General features: G+C 47.4%; 1 protein-coding gene across 2 annotated transcripts in view; it reads right to left on the bottom strand.

Moving 5' to 3' along the window:
• The window catches only part of VAT1 (vesicle amine transport 1), a 57,880-nt gene that overhangs the window by 10,525 nt on the left and 24,973 nt on the right, over positions 1 to 22,382 (bottom strand). Inside the window, exons 2-5 of one of the 2 annotated variants that reach the window (XM_030221090.1) lie at positions 13,692 to 13,899; positions 2,720 to 2,890; positions 1,169 to 1,258; positions 883 to 975 (exon numbers count right to left, since the gene is read on the bottom strand). In XM_030221090.1, coding sequence (XP_030076950.1) covers positions 883 to 975; positions 1,169 to 1,258; positions 2,720 to 2,890; positions 13,692 to 13,899 — 562 coding nt within the window. The remainder of the gene's footprint in view (positions 1 to 882; positions 976 to 1,168; positions 1,259 to 2,719; positions 2,891 to 13,691; positions 13,900 to 22,382) is intronic. The other variant, XM_030221091.1, reaches the window with a different exon arrangement.

Genomic DNA, 22,382 nt, shown 5'->3' with positions numbered 1-22,382 from the left:
ACAGCTGTGCTGGGTGGGCTTCGAATGAAGTAGGTGGGCCTGTGCCCACCCAGGTCTAAGCCACTGCTGGTCCATCTACTCTGCTAGAAGCTGACTTACCAGGACAAGAGCCATGCTAACTGAATTGGTCAAAAGGGCCAGATCTCTAGGCATGTGCCTGGTTTACCTATGCCTTAATCCTGTCTTGACCCTGGAGATCATTAGTCTGCTCTGTGCATATAGCCAGCTAACACACATGGTTCAATAACCCCTTCCAACCTTTTCAAGATGTTATAACTGCTTTGCTTTATCAAATTGACTAAATAAGTTTAAATGTAGTAAGTTACAGATACAAGGCCTCAAGTACCTAGACCATGTCAAAAACCCAACACACCGGGCCTCCTAGACCAGGTCAAGTTTCACAATGCAGAGATTCCGATCCAGAAAACTCTACAGAAGTGGAGCCAGATATTCAGGTCTTCAGAGTTGAAGAGGAAAGCCTGCTTTGTTGTGTAGGTGGAAACTAGCCAAATGTTTTTTTAGCTACATATACTTATGATGCAATCTGTAAGCAAAAGCCAATGGTTTGTCAATCTGCTCTACAAGCCCAAACAGCTTCACAAATGTGACCTTATGTTGAAATCTTAAGTCACTCTTAAGAGCTACATTAATAGACAGCACAAAAATCAGTGTATAAAGCTTGTACAACATCTTCCATAGTTATAAGCAAAGCATGTTTTAATTGAAGAAGTGTATTGCCAACTGGAGGCCAGAATCAAGTTCACCCCATCTTTATTTATAATTGTGCTTAATAGATATGAGAAAGGCCAACATTCAGTTTGCTAGAATTGAGAGTCGACCTGGGATGAAAGCTTTGAGCAACTTGGTAAGTATTCTGCTTACCAACAGCCAAACTGGTGATTAAGCATGAATGGGTTTTTACGCCAGTGAGATCTTGCACCAAGGTAGCCAGCGGCATATTGCAGACAGACCACACTGCAGGGCAAATGAGGAAGCTTAAGTTCTAATTCAACAAGTGCTATTTCCCCAAATATTTCCACTACAGTTCCTGTGATCAACACCAAGCTCCTAAAAGTGAACTCGCTGTTCTCCCAGAACCCAGATAATATAAGCCTAAGCTTTACCAAGTTATGGGCCAAAATCAGTTCTTAAAAGTCAATGCACTCACCATATAGTATCACTTTTCCCATTGGTTTCAAGAGATTAAATGCTTTTAATGTATCAGATCCTCCCAGAGGATCTAAGACGATATCAACTCCTAGAAGGGTGAAACAGAAGTTGCAGAAGTACAGTATTGGTTAAAAACCCAACAGTTATACAGACTAAGCCTACAAAGGCCAACATGTAAGGCACAACTTGTGCTGTGGTTAGGCTTGATTACTAATTTTGACATTACATTCTCCCCTCCCCCCTTGATATTCAGTCAGTGATCAGCAGTTGGCAGATGACCGCTGACACTAAACTCAGAAATTCAAGGCTGGCTATGTCTGGACACTGGCACCAGGTTGATGTAGCTGGCTAACAGCTGATTAAGTGCAATATTCAGGATTTAACTGGCTACAGGTTACTGTACAAAGACAAATCCAAGTCAGGCTGATTTTATGACATTTGTATCCCACAATTATCCCAAAGTGCTTACTCTGCCCCCAAAATAGCCAATTTCCAGCAGCAACCTGCCCCAAACAGCTGATTTAACCTGGTCATCATGTTGACTATTAACCACCCAAATCAGTCCTTGAGGTCCAACTGGCTTAATTACTTAGAGTAGGGGCTCTCAACCTAGTCCTTGGACACCTACCCAGATTTTCAGGATATCTTAATATGAACTATATTCCCACAACTATAATCTTCAAACATACTGTATATACTGCAAAAATTTTAAAACTATCACAAACCACAATTAGTGCTGTTTACACATCGCTTCTTCAAACTTGCACTAATCACAATACCCCTTTTGAAACGTGTAACCCCCCCCCCCCCCCACACACACCATCCTGCTCGGGGAAAATGGCAAATTCTAATCACAGTGATGTACTTCCATCTCCACACTGAATCACATGATGCCAAAGTGCAGTTACAGCAGCTGAAGGCCCCCCTGAAGTTGTAGCCCTGTTCTCTGCAAGCCAGCTCTCCTCTCTGCCTTCCCCAGGCCTACGTTGGCAAGGCACTGGTGAAGTGTCATTTTTGGGGCAGGATCATCCAGATTCACACCTCCCCCCTTCCTCCGTGCTAAAAAATGGCAGCCATGGGCCTACCTTCAGGGTGGGTGGAAGCTGGTCTGCAGAGGGGGCTACAGTTTTGGTTCCGTTTGAAACAGCTGTTGATTTGGTTTATTTTATTTATTTTTGTTACATTTGTACCCTGCGCTTTCCCACTCATGGCAGGCTCAATGCGGCTTACATGGGGCAATGGAGGGTTAAGTGACTTGCCCAGAGTCACAAGGAGCTGCCTGTGCCTGAAGTGGGAATCAAACTCAATTCCTCAGTTCCCCAGGACCAAAGTCCACCACCCTAACCACTAGGCCACTCCTCCACTCAGCTGGAACCTCTTACATAATTATCTAAACAGAAGGTAATGTAAGAGGAAACTATACCAATGGGCTCAACCACTTCCTATGCCAACTTTTGCTCACATGCATACAACAGAATGGCATCTAAGGTACATTTGGCCACAAGGATTAGATCCGTGGCTTCTCATCTACACCACTAGAAGATTTTACCTTTTGGAGCAGTTTTCAAGACCTCTTCCACGTAGTCTGATGTCCTGTAATCGATTGGGTGAGCAACACCATTCTCTTTAAGAGTTTCATGTTTGGAACCAGAGGCCGTGCCAAAGATAGTCACGTTGTCCACAGTTTTACACAGCTGAACTGCTGCAGTCCCCACCCCACCTGGAAAGAAAGATCAACAGGTATGTGAAAGTGAACTCTGGGCCCTGGCTTTTCCAGCTCCTCCACTGCATGGTACCCTGCATCTCAGCATGACAAATTGTATTTCATGCACAAACCTTATATCAAAAAGGCAGTTTTAGCCATGCTAAAATGCAAGGTGCACAATTACACACACAGTTTTTCCTTATACCACAAGAAAAGTAAAGTTAGTTACTAAACTAGCCAGGTGGCTATTGTATACTTTTGAGTCAAAAAGGATTGCAAAATGAAGTATACCACTAGGGACAGGGTTCATACCCTGTGCTGACCGCCAGAATGAGTATTAAGAGGATGCTTGGCACAAAGTGCAAGTTAATCTGGTTGTTCGTCTGTTGAGGCTCTGTGTTCTAGGATAGATGTGTGGCTAGAAAGAAGTTACTTTCAAGTTGCTATGCTTCGCCAGATGTGCTGAAATCAGTTCAATAGAAGTCCCAAGCCTGAAAGACCCACATCCTGCCATTTGTACCCTTCCTGTTTGTAAGGAGTCCTGTCCCACAGAAGCAGTCTCATTCCTACTTGTACACTTGTCATATGTCAACTATAAATGTCTCAAGAGTCCAGTGTTCAGATCAGGATCCTACAGTTTACATTACGTGACTGAGCCAAGCATTTAATTGTTTCAGCTGCTAATTTATGACTATGCTGTGCAGGGTCCTTTTGAACTTCTGTTCAGAGCCAGCACCAGCCACTGCTAGCCTCACATACTACAGTGAAACAGGGTGGTCCGGGTGCTGTAAGCATTTATAGGTGAATAACTTCTGGGCAAAGCTACCCAATGAGTAATTCCCAGGTTCTGTTTACAGGAGTCTGGCTAAACCAACTTCCTAGCTCTGTCCAGGGGTTATATATTATAAAGGAACCTGGCTGTTCCGGGCCTACACCAGAACTTTTCTTCTGTTAGAGAGAACTGGAATAAAAGTAAAGTCACTGCTGTGAAATATATTAATTTATTATATAGGTAAGAAAATAGAATACACCCTATACTACAGCTCAGCTGTACAAATGTAGCTCCCTTATGCTGATAAGCAACTGTAGAATGTATTGTCTAACTAAAACACTGATATCACTGGTTACTAGGTTTACACAATCCTGATTAGTAATACTGACTAGGTCATGAAGTAATACAGTTAGCAGCACATCTTCCTGATCACAAAGTTCTGACTAACCCGCCTTTGCTGAGGTAAGAACCCACTAGCTAATCCCCGACTATAGGAAATAAATCTCTAATTCTCACCGAGCTGACTCTAGGTGGTCTCTCAGATGAAGTGGACAGGTTTTTCCCTTTAGACTTCAGCTGTTTTCCACAGCGAGTCCCCGTCTTAGGAAACAGCACAGGCTCTCTGCAGCATGCAGGATTACAGTCTCTCTGGCCGGTAGAGCTCAACCAACAGGTACTTTCTTCAGATGGTCAGTTCACAAGGTTGTGGACCACTTCAGGTCTCGCTGGTCTTCTTGCCAGCTACCCTTCTTCCAGTAGAACCAGACAAATTCTCCCTTTTTCTTATTGTCTGTCCTCTCTGTACTTCTTTCTGGTTTCCGCTCTCTGGCCCCTGATTCCCAGGTGACCAGACAGCAACCAATCAGGATCTTGTCCAGCTCCTTCCCTGAGCAAGAAAAACCTTTTTTTTTTGATCTTCCAGTTACATGGTGGTATGCATTCCTGTCTCATCAGACTCCCTGGCACCATGGCCTTACTCCCTGTAGCTCATCAGGGAGGTGCAAGGGTCAGGTAGCCCACTGCATATCCTTGAGTTTTTTTTTCAGACCTGCCAGTTATTTATCACAAGCAGAAAGTTGAACCTGCTTGGTCACTGAAGTGCAGGGTCTTAGTTCACAGACTCCATCTTGACATAGTTGTATACACAGGCTGAGAGCAGCAGAGTGAGGCTCACAGGGAAATAGCCCTACAGTGCCATGCTAAAGAGACCTAGGTTCAACCCCTGGGCTTCTGCACCCTTGGACAGCCAAATGGGAGGCAGTGTTCACAGCCCATCTTGGTTGGGGAAAGGAATCCATTACTGAATAGAAACCAGTTGCCAGATTCCAGAGACCACAGCAACTTATGGAAGGATGTGCCCCCCCCCCTCAACCCAAGATCTGTTCTAGATACCACTGTTTAGCAATTGCAGAGAGACTCCCTCCCTTGCCAGATGCCCTACTGCTTCCTTGTGCAGGAAAAAGCTCTGACTTGCTTTGGATTGAAAACTTGGGAGCTGCATCAGAAAGCTATGCATTGAGTCATGTACCCAACAGCTGAGTGCAATGCTAACACGAGTACTTCAGAGCAAATAAGACACGGCACTGACAGTGGTATACAGCTGTTTGCTGCAGAACAGCAAAGTGTCTCCCTTCCTGTCAGTGAGTGTTGCCTGCCATCATGTGTTGCTTTTACCCACTTCTAAAAGATTTAATCCCTCAGGCCCCCCCAAAAGTAGATTCCTAGTGTGGCCCTCCCCCTCCAACCCCATATACCTTACGAGGAAAAGTGATCCCCACCTTTCTCCAGCCTCTGTTCAGACATCTTTCAAAAATAGCTGCATATGACCCCAGGATGTACCAGATCCCCTTTACTGTTGGTGGGATTGGGGGAAATGGATCCTGGGGTAGGTCTTCTGCCCCAACACACCTGCAAAGGGGTGAGCTAGCCCTTCTACACTCCCCTCAGTCCTAGCTTGCTAGCAGTTCTGTGTTGGTAACATAGTAACAGTGGATGACGGCAGAAAAAGACCTGCATGGTCCATCCAGTCTGCCCAACAAGATAAATTCATGTGCTACTTTATGTGTATACCTGACCTTGATTTGTATCTGCCATTTTCAGTGGGGAGGAATAGCTGAGAAGCCCCCATCTCTCTATATAAAAAGCAACACCAACGTTCTAGGAAGCCTCCAGCCGGAAGTGTGAAGGGGGCGAGATATCCGGTTTCCCTATGAGTGTCTGCCCCGTCCTCTCTGTAACACAGTCAGTGAAGGAAAACAGCAGAGCACGAAATCAAATCGCTGGCTCTGTAACAGTGAAGGACTCAGAGGGGGGAGGGGAGACAGGCCAGAGGGCAGGGACACATACACTCCCACATGCACACAGAAGAAAACATTGCTAGCCCCCGTTTCATTTGCATCAGAAACGGGGCTTTTTTTACTAGTTTTAATATGTTGTGCTTGTCTGCAAAAGCTGCCATTAGGCTGCTAGAAAGATTGAGTGCAGACATTGTGCTAGCATATGCTTCCTTGTGTACTAACTTTCTGTATCAGCCCCTCAGGAATGTTCAACACCACCTCCAAGCCAGCCCTGGAAAATTTAGAGAAGGCTCAAAAATCACCATTGCTTTCATACAGATGGACATACTGCCAGAAAGTTCTGCAGACAAGCTCATGGCAAATGTGATCTGTGAAGTCAACTTTATGAAGCGCTGATAATGGCTTTTAAAACATTAAACAGATCAGCCTTAAGGGGGCATTTGTGCTTTCAATGTTCCATACAACTACTTAAGTCAAATACCTAAATGGCAATGCAGCCATCTGTCAGGGTACCCAGGACACGTGGCTGCCTTATCTTTCCACAAGCATCTGGCTGCAGTAATCAAGCCAAGATTTCTCAGCATCTGTCTGAGACAGTTTACACTGTCAGTGGTCAACTGGGAACATACCCAATGCTGTTCATTTTATAGTGCTTTGTAACCCCTTAACCTGCCACTTTTTCCTTCCTTACAGCTCAACTGGTTAACAGGGAAGCTGTTGCCAAGAAACCCAATCTTGGATTATGAAAAAAGTTCAGATTGAAACGAGTCCATTAGTTGCGTTATAGAGATGCAATTCTCTCAACATACAGCTACCCTTGGTTACAGCACTCTTCAGCCAATATATTCCTACTCCAAGGCCAAAAGGGCTTTTTAAGGGAACTTGAAAGGGAAAATTAGGTTCTCACCATGATAATTTTCTTTCCTTTAGTCATAGCAGATGAAGCCATTATGTATGGGTTGTGTCCATCAACCAGCAGGGGGAGATAGAGAGCACTCAACTTTTCATAGTGCCTCATGGCCAGTATTTGAAGCTTCCAAAGCAGTATGGCAAACCACAATGGGAACAACATGAACTTTCCTCACAGCGAACGATGGCCCCTTAACAAGGGCATAAACTCATCCTTCTGGAGGGAATCTCGTCCTCCACTTTGTATAAATGGAGGGAATACTTGCATCCTCCTGGAGGGAATAAACTCATCTTCCCAAAACATGAACTGGAGGGAATGAACTCATCCTCCTATAACTAACAAGAATCCTGAAGACTGTTTTCCGACTCCCCAAGGAAGGAATATAACTTCAGGAAACAAGAACAGCACCTAAAATCAGAATCACTGCAATACAGACAATCATACAGGGAGGGCTCATGGCTTCATCTGCTATGACTAAAGGAAAGAAAATCATCATGGTAAGAATCTAATTTTCCCTTCCTTGTCATCAAGCAGATGAAGCCATTACGTATGGGATGTAACAAAGCAATCCCTAAATAGGGTGGGAACAAGCCACACCACGTGCTAGCACCTGTGCACCAAAACGCGCATCCCTCCTGGCAGCCACATCCAGCCTGTAATGTCGGGCAAAAGAGAGCTTAGAAGCCCATGTTGCAACATTGCAAAACTCATGAAGAGATAAGTGCTCCAGTTTCTGCCCAGGAAGAGGAAATCGCTCTTGTGGAATGTGCCTTAAAGGCTTCAGGCGGAGCCCAGCCAGACAGCAGATATGCTGAAAAGATAGCTTCTTTGAGCCAACGGGCAATAGTGGCTTTAGACGCTGAAGACCCTCTGCGAGGACTGCAAACAGCACAAAAAGATGATCAGAGGTCCTGAAAGAATTTGTAATTCGCAGATAGTGCAACAGAGTCCTGCGCACGTCCAAAAGGTCCAACTGCCCAAATGAATCTGGAAACTCCTCCTCAACAAAGGAGGGAAGAAAAACAGGCTGGTTTAGGTGAAACACTGAAAACACCTTAGGCATGAAGGAAGGCACGGTCCGAACCGTGACCCCTGACTCAGAATTGCAGAAAAGGGTCTCTATAGGACAGCGCCTGGAGCTCTGACACCCGTCTCGCCGAGGTAATGGCCACTAAAAAGACGGCCTTCAGTGTCAAATCTTTCTCTGAAGCACGCCAAAGCTGTTCAAAGGGAGCCCCCTGAAGGGCCTTCAATACTAATCCCAGGTTCCAAGCTGGACAAGGTGCCCGCACGGGAGGACAGAGCCGAAGAAACCCCTCTAAGAAACCGTGCCACATCTGGATGAGCAGCTAAGGACACCTTCAACCTTGCCATGCAGGGAGGCCAATGCTGCCACTTGCACCCGCAGGGAATTATAGGCCAAGCCTTTGTGCACACCATCCTGTAAAAAGTCCAGAATTGGCGAGACAGGAGCCCGCAACGGAGAAAGCGCTCTTGAAACACACCAGACTTCAAACTGGCGCCAAATCCTGGCATAAGCCACGGAAGTGGAGCGCTTACGGGCCTGCAGGAGAGTGGAAATTACCTTATTTGAGTAGCCTCTCTCTCAATTGCGCCCTCTCAATCGCCATGTCATAAGACCAAAGCGGCAGGTGTCCTCCATGGCCACCGGACCCTGTGACAACAGGTGTGGAACCAGAGGTAACAGAAAGGGAGCCTCCAACAGCATCTGTCAGAGGTCCACATACCAAGGCCTCCTGGGCCAATCTGGGGCGATGAGCACCACTTCTCCTGGATGCAGCCGAATCTGCAGGAGCACACGCCCTATCAAGGGTCACGGAGGGAAGACATACAGCAAGCCCAGGGGCCAGGGTTGAGCCAAGGCATCCAACCCGGCAGAGCGAGGATCCCTCCGTCTGCTGAAGAAGCACAGGACTTTGGTATTGGAACTGGTCGCCATAAGATCCATCACTGGCTTGCCCCATTTGGCACATATCTGCAGGAATACATCGTCTGCTAGTTCCCACTCTGCTGGATCGATCTGATGCCTGCTTAGTCTGCTTGCACGTTGCTCTGACCTGCAATGTGAGCTGCTGACAGGGACTGTAGATGCAGCTCGGCCCAGTGGCAAATTTGTTCGGCCTGCGTGGCTAGAGCTCTGCACTGCCTTGTCGATTTATGTAGGCCACTGCTGTCGTGTTATCCGACATCTCGGACAGCCAATCCTTCCAGGGTCACTTGAAAGGCCGGAAGAGCCAGAAACACCGCTTTCAACTCCAGGCGGTTGATAGACCACTCTGACTTGTCGGGCGTCCACATGCTTCCCCTGGCAATGCGCGCCCCAGCCCTTCAGGCTGGCATCTGTCACCACTAGGCACCAATCGGGGAGTGCCAGCGGCATTCCCCGCCACAACATGCTGTCCGAGAGCCACCACTCCATACTGAGGCGGGCCGCAGGGAGCCAAGAAAGTCTGCACTGATAATCCTGAGATACTGGAGACCATCGTTGAAGTAGAGAATACTGTAGAGGTCTCAGGTGCGCTCTCACCCATGGCACCACTTCCAAGGTGGCCGTCATCGATCCCAACAGCTGGACAATGTCCCAAGCTCACGGGTGGGGCATCCTCAGGAGCAGACGGACATGATTCTGAAGCTTGCACCGCCTTTGCTCGGGAAGAAACACATAGCCTGAGGCTGTCAAACCTGGCCCCCAAATAGTCTAGAGATTGCGAGGGGGTCAGGTAACTTTTGGCCATATTGACGACCCAGCACAGAGATTGAAGGACTGAAACCACTCTAGCTGTAGCTAGATGACTTTTTCCGAGTCTGCTCTGATGAGCCAGTCGTCTAGGTACGGGTGAACCCGGATACCCTCTTGCCTGAGAAAGGCAGCTACTACCACCATTACCTTGGAGAAGGTTCGGGGAGCTGTGGCGAGGCCAAAAGGCAAGGCCCAAAACTGGAAATGTTTTCCCAACACCGCAAACCGCAGAAACTTCTGGTGCGGGGGCCAAATTGGTATGTGCAAGTAAGCTTCTTTCAGGTCCAGAGACGTGAGAAAGTCTCCTGGCTGTACCGCCGCAATGACGGAGTGCAGGGTTTCCATGTGAAAATGCCGCACTCTTAAGGACTTGTTTAGCTCTTTTAAGTCCAGGATCGGGCGAAAAGACCCGCCTTTTCCTGGCACCAAAAAGTAAATGGAGTAACGGCCTAGACTTTGTTCGGCAGGAGGCACCGGGGTCACAGCCCCTATCTGGCACAGACTGTGCAAAGTCTCCTCTACCGCCGCCCATTTGGCGGCAGAACCGCATCGGGACTCCACAAACACGTCTCACCGGGGCATCGAATTCTAATCGGTATCCGTCTCTGATCAGGTCCAAGACCCACTGATCTGCGGAGATTTTTGCCCACTCCTCGAAAAAGAGGGAAAGTCTTCCTCCGATGACAGGAAACGAGGAGGGGGCCGGCGCACCATCATTGAGAGGGTCGCCCCTGAATCGGCAGCTGCGGAACGTTTGTCCGAGCAAAAGGAGTTTCTCTGCTGAAAGCAGGCATGAGAAGTGAACCCAGCAGCACGCCCCGGGCGGTACCTTCTAGCTTCACGGAAGCGAGGTCTGTAAGAGGAGCGGACCGCCTGACCCTTAGAGGAAGGCTTCGGCCTATCTTCGGGCAAGCGCTGAGGTTTGGAATCCCCCAGGCCTTTAACAATGTTTTCCAGCTCCTCACCAAACAGGAGAAGGCCTTGAAAGGGCAACTTCACCAACCTTTGCTTAGAGGCCATGTCCGCCGCCCAATGTCATAGCCAAAGAGTGCGGCGAGCCGCCACTGCTACAGCCATTTGTTTAGCCGAAGCTCTGACCATATCATAAAGGACGTCAGCCAAAAAGGACAAGGCCGACTCCATCCGTGGAGCCACTTCAGATAAGGTCTCCGCTCCATCACTGGGCTGTTCCACTGCCTGCTGTAACCAAGCCAGGCAGGCTCTAGCAGCATAACAACTGCATGCAGACGCCCGAACAGTGAGACCTGCCAAATCAAAGGACCGCTTCAGAGCTGAATCAAGCCTGCGGTCTTGAATATCCTTCAGGGCAACACCTCCTTCAACAGGGAGGGTAATTCTCTTTGTCACAGCCGTGACCAGGGCATCCACTTTAGGCATTGCAAAGCGAGCCAAATGTTCCTCACTCAGAGGGTATAATTGCCCCATAGCCCTGGCAACCTTCAAAGGTCCCTCGGGGTCAGCCCATTAAGCCGAAATAAGCTCTTGGATGGAGTCATGCAAAGGAAAGGTTCGAGCAGGCTTTCTGGTACTAGCCATCCTTGGATTAACAGAGGAGGCTGTGCCACTCCCCGGATCTTCAATCGAGAGGGCTTGTAAGGCATCTGAAAAAAAGTGCTAGCAGCTCCTCGCGGTGGAAAATCCTCACCGCAGACGGATCATGAAGATCCTGTGGCAATTCTGCAACCGACTCTGGCTCCTCAGACCAAGAAGCTCTGCTAGACCCCACAGAATCCTCACAGCCCGACCACGGGGGGGGGGGGGGGGCACCACCCTTCTGCATTTATCAGGAGGATAAGAAACAGGCAAAGCCAACTCCAAAAGGCCAGAATCCACCGGGGGGTGGGGGGGGGGGGGGGGGGGGGTGGGGGGGAAGGCAGAGGGTCCGAAGATCCCTGTGGAAGATCTCTTAAGCATGTACGCCCTATGCAGCATTAAAACAAAATCAGAGGAGAAAACTGCTCCCTGACCGCCTGGATCCTGCCCAGGGCTATCAGCTCTATTAGCCTCACTCAGAGGACTCCCCCTCCCCCCCCCCCCGGATTCAGGGCTCTCCGTCGCAACGGAGGCCGCGCCATGTGGAAAATCCAAAATGGCGTCTGCTGCCAGCTCAGAGCGCAAAAGATCGCCGCTCACCATGCTCGGACCGGCTCTACTGTCTGTACAGCATGAATTACAGAGCCCCGCTGCTGATTTGCGCTTGCCACATTTAGAACAGCGCTTTGCAGTCTCCGCAGCCATTGCCGAAAACAGCGGTAAAATTCAAAAATGGCGGTTCACGCCAAAAACGGCCCACCCCGGAGGAGTCAGAAAACACTTACCTCACTAAACCGAGTAACAGCTCCGGTCCTGCAGAAGACAAGAAAAAACCTCTTTTCCAAGATCGCTGCGCTAAAGCGCGACGCGACTATTTATTTTTAACGCTGTGAGGAAAGCAGAGGCAAAAAGAGGTAAATAAAAACACTGGAGGCTCAGATAAGTGGGAAAGAGCTGACCTATGTGCCTTCAAAGTGAAGCTGCTATAGCCTCTAACACCCCGGCTAACAACTGGCAACCCAGGAGCCACCCCCAGGCAGATTGATGGAGCTCGAAGAAGCTGCAACCACCCTGCTTGGGGAGATAGAGAATACTGAAGAGGCAGTGGCCATGAGGCACTGAAAAGTTGAGTGCTCTATCTCCCCCTGCTGGTTGATGGACACAACCCATACGTAATGGCTTCATCTGCTTGATAAGGAACAGCCATTTCTGTGTTCTGGAAACTTAACGTCCACATGAGCACCCCATTTCGAGGGTATTACAAATCTTTATAGAGCTCACTGACTACCTCATGGCAGTTGGTTCTACAGGAGACCAATACTTGACACCATCCTGAACAGCTACATTCAAAGCATCAACTTAAAGCCTCATGTTTACTATAATAGCAAAGGTCCTCATAGCAGAGCTGCTGGTCCAACAGGTCTCCTTGACAAGCTCTAAAGGCTTACTCAGACTAAGCCTAATTTGGTTCCCTGGCTTATCACCAAAGTCCTCTTAAGGCAAATTACCCAAAATTCCCCAGAGTTTGCCCAGAACTCTCCCATCACTAAATTCTGTGCAGGCAAGGTAGTCACATACTGGGCCCCATCCTCTGCTGTTCTAGGCCTAAGGCTTCATATGAACTGTATGACCGTGGAGGCCCTAAGGTTCCACAGCTCACTGAGTAGTGAGCAGGAACAGAGGGTCTTGTGTGTGGTTTCAAGTGCCATCTGACACCCTACTTTTTTTGTAGTCCCATAGGAGAAGAGATCACTGGAGAAAGCTGGGTATCGTGTCCTAGAAGGGCAGGAGTGGCTGACAAGGGAGCAGAAGGCAAGGGGGGGGGGGGGGGAGGGCTGGCTGTACATGTATCAGGGGAACCTTGGGGATATACAGGTCTAGGTGTCTTGCTGGGAGCTACAGAAGAGAACTAGAAGGGGGGGGGGAAGGGAAGGCTGATGGGAAAGAACCAAGTGGTATGTCAGGCCTTATCTGCCTCTCCAGATACTCCTGGGGGAATTGTGTACACAGTACATTAAAATTCTGCATTGCGCCCAAAGTTTTTTTTTTCAGCAAAGTGATGTGGGATTCTTAAGGATTGTATTGTGCTGTAGGGCTCTCCTTTTAGGCAGCTCGAATGTAAGTAAACCAGGACAAATTTAGTGGTGTTCAGACCCATGGTTCACCTGTTCCAGGATGGTGTCTGAAGTCTAATGAAAGACTGGTGCAAGGTTAGAGCCTTAAAAAAAAAACCCAAGACCTGCTCATGTATCCCATTCTTAGTTGGATTGATACTCTCACTTTAAGCTGCTAGTAAAGACAGCCTTCTGGATACTGGTTCAATATTCGTCCCTTTTGTCCAGGGGCAGTCATACCTATTTAGGTCTTGACTACAGGTCACCCCTGCCTTCAAAAACCAGATTAAGGTCTTCTCTTCTGAGCCTGTACTTTGCATCTTTTTGACATGCAAGTTAAGATGTCAAATCTACACTACAGGTTGCCTTGAGGAAAGCTCTACAAATAAAACCACCTGCAATTGTTACCTGCTGCCATATGAATCAGAATACTCTGACTGGGTCTCAGGTTTCCAAAGTCAAAGAGGATCATATAAGCGGTGATGTAGTTGACCAGGAATGCTGCTCCTTCTTCAAAACTCATGCCCTCGGGCATGACGAATGAATGGTTGGCTGGAACCACCACCAACTCCTGCCAGAGACCTGCTCTGTTCATCACCATCACCTTATCGCCAACCTAAAACCAGAAACAGAACAAGGTAAAAGGCAATGTGAATTCTTCTGCAGAGATACATGACACTGAAGAATCAAAAAATTGTCAATGGCTCAGGATGGTTTACCTCAATATCTTTTCCCACAGGTAATACAGATGCAGTATACAATAAACATTTTACACAAGGAAAGTGATGGTTAACAGAAAAAAAAAAAAAAAAGGGAAGCCAGCAGAAAATGCAGGTCTTAAGGGATAAAATTACAGGTTGGAGATATTAGAAATTAGGGAAGGATGATAGGGTGGGACCAATTGCAGAATCCAGTCATAAGTTAAAAGGTTTTTGTTTTCCCCAGTAGACACCTAAGTTTTGGATAGGAGTTCAAGTCTAAGGGGTTGGAGAGCATTCCAAAAGTAAGGGTGCTATGCAAAAGCAGGCCCTGTGCCTCAAAAGCCATAGTAGCTTTGACAGATCCCTATTTAAGAGCAGTCATACCATGTTTAACCGCTCCACTGACTGACCGCCATCCAAACTACATAATTTAAGCCCATTTTCCTTCCCCAGGGCAGCTGGGATTAGATCCCCATGTTTGATAAAGCCTCCCCCCCCCCCCCCCCAACACCAATCAGACCAACCTTTTACTGCGCCACAAGGATTCAAAAGTTCATGATCTACCCCCAAAATAGTATTTTAGCTGTGCCTGTGTCATTTGCTGGCTTCAATCTGATAGCCAGCTTCTAGGACCAGTAGCTTGATGTTAGAAAGCCAGTAGAGGAGGCAGAGGATAAGAACAGTTACACCAGTAGAGGAAATTAGAGAAATGTTACCATATTTGTGATGGGTAAATCTAGGATACTTCTCTATGGTAAGGAGATTTGAGGCAATGAAAAGCTAAGGGGCTAATTTTTAAAACAGAAAAACATCCAAAAAGTGGCAGATGGACTATTTGCCAAAATGTCCAAACTGCTGTTTTCAAAAGCCATTTAAGACTATACAGTGCATTGAAATTTATTTTATTTTGTTACATTTGTAACCCGCGCTTTCCCACTCATGGCAGGCTCAATGTGGCTTACATGGGGCAATGGAGGATTAAGTGACTTGCCCAGAGTCACAAGGAGCTGCCTGTGCCTGAAGTGGGAATCAAACTCAGTTCCTCAGTTCCCCAAGACCAAAGTCCGCCATCTAACCACTAGGCCACTCCTCCACTGTTGCTACTATTTGAGATTCTACATGGAATGTTGCTATTCCACTAGCAACATTCCATGTAGAAGTTGGCCCTTCCAGATCACCAATGTGGCCGCGCAGGCTTCTGCTTCTGTGAGTCTGATGTCCTGCACGTACGTGCAGGACGTCAGACTCACAGAAACAGAAGCCTGCGCAGCCTTCTACATGGAATGTTGCTAGTGGAATAGCAACGTTCCATGTAGAATCTCCAGTAGTAGCAACATTCCATGTAGAATCTCCTATAGTAGCAACATTCCATGTAGAAGTTGGCCCTTCCAGATCACCAATGTGGCCGCGCAGGCTTCTGCTTCTGTGAGTCTGATGTCCTGCACGTACGTGCAGGACGTCAGACTCACAGAAACAGAAGCCTGCGCAGCCTTCTACATGGAATGTTGCTAGTGGAATAGCAACGTTCCATGTAGAATCTCCAGTAGTAGCAACATTCCATGTAGAATCTCCTATAGTAGCAACATTCCATGTAGAATCTCAAAGAGTAGCAACATTCCATGTAGAATCTCCAATAGTATCTATTTTATTTTTGTTACATTTGTACCCTGCGTTTTCCCACTCATGGCAGGCTCAATGCGGCTTACATGGGGCAATGGAGGGTTAAGTGACTTGCCCAGAGTCACAAGGAGCTGCCTGTGCCTGAAGTGGGAATCAAACTCAGTTCCTCAGTTCCCCAGGACCAAAGTCCACCACCCTAACCACTAGGCCACTCCTCCACTGTTGCTACTATTGGAGATTCTACATGGAATGTTGCTATTCCACTAGCAACATTCCATGTAGAAGTCGGCCCTTGCAGATCACCAATGTGGCCGCGCAGGCTTCTGCTTCTGTGAGTCTGACGTCCTGCACGTACGTGCAGGACGTCAGACTCACAGAAACAGAAGCCTACGCAGCCTTCTACATGGAATGTTGCTAGTGGAATAGCAACATTCCATGTAGAATCTCCATTAGTAGCAACATTCCAAGTAGAATCTCCAATAGTAGCAACATTCCATGTAGAATCTCCAATAGTAGCAACATTCCATGTAGAATCTCCAATAGTATCTATTTTATTTTTGTTACATTTGTACCCCGCGCTTTCCCACTCATGGCAGGCTCAATGCGGCTTACATGGGGCAATGGAGGGTTAAGTGACTTGCCCAGAGTCACAAGGAGCTGCCTGTGCCTGAAGTGGGAATCTAACTCAGTTCCTCAGGACCAAAGTCCACCACCCTAACCACTAGGCCACTCCAACTGAAACCACAGGGGGGGTGTTGGGGTCAGGATTTGGGTATTCCTAAAAGACCTGGACACTTCTGCCATAATGGAACAAAGCAAAAATGTCCAGGGCCAACTGGAGGGATGAAAGCATGACCTTTACTGCCCCAGTGGTCACCGACTCCCTTCCACACCCCCCCCCCCCCCCACAAAGCTGTGAAACAGTACATACCCAGCCTCAGATGTTATGGCCAGGCCTATTAGCGCAGCAAGCAGGTCTGCAAGTACAGAAGGGAGCCCGGGACCAGAGGCAGTCCAAGGCAAAATGCCATCCGAGGTACAGTTAAGATGACGCTCTCCTCCCCCAGGCCTGGCGGCAGCAGTGATTCCCATACTACCCTACTGTGGCCACCTGAGCCTCTGGTGAAACAGGAAGTTTCATCAGAGAGGCGGATGCATTAAAGGGGCGGTGCTGGCAGCAGGGCAGTGAATGGTAATTGCTATGAACAGGGTGAAGGAAGGGGGAGATGCTGCTCCCTGAAGAGTGCTGCCTGAGGCCCCCACCCAGGCCCATATCCTACTCTTACTCTAAAATGGTACACTTGTGGTAGAAAGTGTGAGCTGTCCAAAACTCGAAGGCCTACCGTACCCACATGTAGGTGACTATGGGCCATTGTTGTGGTGTATAGTTGGATACAGTAGGTTTTTGGTGGGCTCACCATAAGTACATGAAAGGTCCCAGGTAGAGTCCACTGTTCTGCTGGGATCCCAATGACTTGTGTTCAGTTTTGGAGGCCGTATCTTGCTAAAGATGTAAAAAGATGAAGCGGTGCAAAAAAGCTACAAAAAATGGTATGGGATTTGCATTGCAAACCGTACCAGGAGACTTGCTGACCTAAACATGTATACCTTGGAGGAAAGGAGAAACAGGGGTGACATGATACAGACGTTCAAATATTTTAAAGGTATTAATCTGCAAATGAACCTTTTTTGGAGACGGGAAGGCGGGCAGACTCAGGACTAATGTCAGGAAGTATTTTTTCATGGAGAGGGTGGTGTATATGTGGAATGCCCTCCCGCAGGAGCTGGGCAGACTTCTACGTCTGATTGTGACTGAATAGATAGGGATGGGCTGGAGTGTAAATTTTAAGGGGCTTCGACGTTACCTGCATAACTTAGTACAACAGTGCTGGGTAGACTTCTACGGTCTGTGCCCTGAGAAAGGCAAGGACAAATCAAACTCTGGTATACATATAAAGTATCACATACCATGTAAATGAGTTTCTTGTTGGGCAGACGATGGACTGTACAGGTCTTTATCTGCCATCATTTACTATGCATGTTATATATTCCCTTTTTCCAAAAGTGGTCCAAAAAGGAACACAGAGCACAAAAGCATCTAGCATGGGACATTTTTGAACCAGAAAAGGTCCTGTTAGCCACTTGGTTTTGGATGTTTCCAGCAACCCCCCTCCCCCCCCCCCCCCCCCCCCCACAAAAGTCAGATTTAGACATCAAATATACCCCTCTAAATGACAATCAAGTGTGGTATTTGAACCCTGGCTTCCCCAGTTCAGCCCACTGATTTAGGCTACTCTTCCTTTCAACCGCACATCTAGCCACAACTAGCCACATCCCTAGCCATCAGCAAAGCATGGTCGGGAAGCACTGCTTGAGGCAGTGGTTCTCAAATCTAGTCCTGGAGGCACCCCAGCCAGCCAGGTTTTGAGGGTATCTACAATGCATATTCATGAGACCTGCACACACTGCATGCAATCTCTTATGAATATTCATTGTGGATATCCTGAAAACCCGACTGGCTGGGGTGCCTCCAGGACCAGGTTTGGAACGTCACTAGCTTAAAGAGTGCCTTGACTGGTAAAGTCAAGGCAGACAGGCTTGTATGGACATCAACATCTGATAACTCAAGTGTGTGTGTGTGTGTGGGGGGGGGGGGGGGTGAAGACCAAGTGCTGCACATCTTATTCTACATTTTTTTGTTACATTTGTACCCCGTGCTTTCCCACTCATGGCAGGCTCAATGCGGCTTACATGGGGCAATGGAGGGTTAAGTGACTTGCCCAGAGTCGCAAGGAGCTGCCTGTGCCTGAAGTGGGAATCGAACTCAGTTCCTCAGTTCCCCAGGACCAAAGTCCACCACCCTAACCACTAGGCCACTCCTCCACTGTTGCTACTATTTGAGATTCTACATGGAATGTTGCTATTCCACTAGCAACATTCCATGTAGAAGTCTGCCCTTGCAGATCACCAATGTGGCCGCGCAGGCTTCTGCTTCTGCGAGTCTGACGTCCTGCACGTACGTACAGGACGCCAGACTCACAGAAACAGAAGCCTGCGCAGCCTTCTACATGGAATGTTGCTAGTGGAATAGCAACATTCCATGTAGAATCTCCAATAGTAGCAACATTCCATGTAGAATCTCCAATAGTAGGATCATTCCATGTAGAATCTCCAATAGTATCTATTTTATTTTTGTTACATTTGTACCCTGCGCTTTCCCACTCATGGCGGGCTCAATGCGGCTTACATGGGGCAATGGAGGGTTTAGTGACTTGCCCAGAGTCACAAGGAGCTGCCTGTGCCTGAAGTGGGAATCGAACTCAGTTCCCCAGGACCAGAATCCACCACCCTAACCACTAGGCCACTGAGCAAAGCAAATGCCTGTTGCAACGTGATCTTCCAGCCACAGTGGTGACAACTAATTCCAGTGTTCCCCCAAAGCATCTGTACTTTCAGTGCTCTTATGCACATTTTAGATACAATAATTCTGAAGTGACCCTGAACATTTTTACAGCACTGGATACAACTTGATTAAATTGGCAATCCTGCAGTTTCAGCAAATCCGCTCTCTATGCAGAGGTGGATGTCTTAACTTGGGGAGGGTAGTGCTGAAGTCCTTCCGAAGAATAGGACTGCTCAAACTGTACAAGACTGGCAAGAAAATTCCCTCTCCCCACCCACTAGAAACACAAGTACAGCCATTAAGTTGCAGTAATTACTGCCAGTATACATATGCACACTTCTACTTCAGATAAAGGACAAGGTGGCATCAGGTTAGTTCCTTGGTGCCAGACAAATGGAACATACAGACCGGAGATCAAAACTCAAAATGGCCACCCTTGTGGCTCAAAGTCAGTCTTCCATCTCCCCTCAAATTAGTGGAGAAATATGTTGATTCTCCACTTGAATAAGCAGAAAATAGTGCTGAAAGTAAGGCAAGGAGACCATGCAGTTGGCTTTGGAAGAGAACGTAAGCCTTTTGACAGTCAATCGTGGGTTAAGTTGTTCATACTCAATTTATGCCTTATATGGCTTGTGATGGCTGCAGTGGGCTCTGCAACTTCACAGCTCTGAACACCAATAGTACATTTCAAGAGCCCTAGAACTAAAAGCTTAAATTAAAGGGGAATTATACAGATTACACCAATATATACAATACTAAACATTTACAGCAGAATCTTATGAGAAGGCTTACAGGGGCAGAGGCATTGTTCATGGAGATATTGTAGACGTGAAGAGTCCCTGTGATGGACCAAACAAGATAGCAGAAAAGCTTAGTTCTGACGTTAAGGGGAAGCCATGGATCTGATGGATTCTATGATATTTTGCACCAAGGAGCTTGACTAGGTAAGATCTACCTGCCCTCATTCTATGAATTTCTTGGTCAGTGTCAATAGGAAAACCTCAGCTGACAGGTTAAAAAATCTCTCAGAAACCCTGTAGTTGTCATGCATAGACAAGTGACCCACTGAGGTCCTGATCCACAAATATTTGAATTCAGATATGCCACTTTTCTTGAACAAACCCACACTTCAAAACAGCCAGGACATAACCTGCACAGAACAGGTATAGCTGTCACATTGGGCAGATTAGGTGGACTATACTGGTCGATTTACTGTGTCGCCATCTTGGCCACTTTAAATAAAATTCCAGCCACGAGCAGTTCCTAAAACCACACACATTCTGAACATTCCAAAGCAGCTACTACTTAAAATGATACCCCCATGCTCTAAGTACATATGATCTATCAGGTTCCTGAATTTTTCCTGTTATGAACTTGTACCTTCTAGAAAGATCCTACATACCAGTACTAAAATTGTTCTGTTCTCTCCTGATTGGTTAACTGCATGCTAATATCCTGAGTAGACAGAGCCTAGTATAGAACACGACTGAATTCTTGAACCAAATCAAAGGAAATATGACTTAGTTAGATGTGCTGAACAAGAGTCTTTGCCTTGCAGACTAGGGGTCTGTCCTCTACCAGCTCACCCTGTAACTAGGGAAGCCAGGAAATCTCAGCACTGATGAGTAGATGCTGTCAATACTATGTTAAAAAAACCTTGTCATTTACAATAGCTTGAAAGGCGTATGCTACAGGGACAGCAAAGTTAGCTTACAGTTCTTATAAAATCATGCTGCAGTCGCACTCAACCCCAAAAGGAGACAAGGGTGGGCTACAGCCCACATACACAGAGACAAGAGGCCAGCCAATAGGAAAAGTCCCACAAAGCATAGGGAACTGGGACATGTGCTCAAGAAAAGCCTATTATAGAGCACTACAGGAAAATTAATATTTGTAGTCCAAAGGCACTTCCTGAAATGTAATCAGATATAACAATGTCTAACATCTCTCTCTCTCTTATTTATATATATATATATATATATATATATATATATATATATATATATATATAACACGTTGGAGGTGTGTTTTATATATATATATATAAAACACACCTCCAACGTTCTAGGAGTGGAGAGGAACTGAGTTCAATTCCCGGCACAGGCAGCTCCTTGTGACTCTGGGCAAGTCACTTAATCCTCCATTGCTTGCCGCATTGAGCGGGAAAGCGCGGGATACAAATGTAACAAAAATAAAATAAAATAATGAAGCCTCAAGCCGGAAACGAAGTGGCATAGATATCTGGTTTGTCCACAAGTGTCTGCCCCGCCCTCGCGTCACAACATAATTGACGTCGAGGGCAGAGCACTGACACTCGAGTGGCGAAACGGACAAGGCACAGGCGCGGAGGCAGAGCAAAAAAAAAAGTGTCCCGACAAAACCAGCGTCGCGAAAAGAACCAGGGTATCACTGTTTGAAGGATCAAGCCAGCCACATTGTGCAAGGGAGGGAGGCAGGCAGCCTGAACGTCGGAGGGTGGGACACAGCTAGCTAGCTAGTCAGCCAGCCTCTTGAGTGGCGAAACGCACAAGGCACAGGCGCGGAGCAACAAAAAGCGTCGCAAACAAAAGAAACAGGGTATCAGCGTTTCACCGAGCGAACCAGGAACAACGTGGGAAGGAGGGAGGGGAGGCAGCCTGCCAGCCTGAATGTGGGAGCCAGCCTGACTGTGGGAGTGAGGATGGGGGCACGACTATGACAGGCGGAGGTAGGGGAGGCCACGACCCTGAAGCTGGGAGGGGGGAGTGGAGGAAAACTGGAGGGGGACGGGAAAGGGGGCCCCTGCCACACACTCAAACATACACACTCCAGAGGCACACCTTGCTAGCACCCGTTTCATTTGTGTCAGAAACGGGTCTTTTTTAAGTAATGCCATACTGGGAAAAGACCAAGGGTCCATCGAGCCCAGCATCCTGTCCACGACAGCGGCCAATCCAGGCCAAGGGCACCTGGCAAGCTTCCCAAACGTACAAACATTCTATACATGTTATTCCTGGAATTTTGGAGTTTTCCAAGTCCGTTTAGTAGCGGTTTATGGACTTGTCCTTTAGGAAACCGTCCAACCCCTTTTTAAACTCTGCTAAGCTAACTGCCTTCACCACTTTCTCCGGCAACAAATTCCAGAGTTTAATTACACGTTGGGTGAAGAAAAATTCTCTGATTTGTTTTAAATTTACTACACTGTAGTTTCATCGCATGCCCCCTAGTCCTAGTATTTTTGGAAAGTGTGAACAGACGCTTCACATCCACCTGTTCCACTCCACTCATTTTATATACCTCTATCATGTCTCCCCTCAGCCGTCTCTTCTCCAAGCTGTATAGCCCTAGCCTCCTTAGTCTTTCATAGGGAAGTCGTCCCATCCCCGCTATCATTTT

This window comes from Microcaecilia unicolor, chromosome 12 (genome assembly GCF_901765095.1).
Source record: "Microcaecilia unicolor chromosome 12, aMicUni1.1, whole genome shotgun sequence".
Taxonomy (NCBI): domain Eukaryota; kingdom Metazoa; phylum Chordata; class Amphibia; order Gymnophiona; family Siphonopidae; genus Microcaecilia; species Microcaecilia unicolor.
Note: the sequence above shows the minus strand (reverse complement) of the source record. Positions and strands in the feature narration are given on the sequence as shown.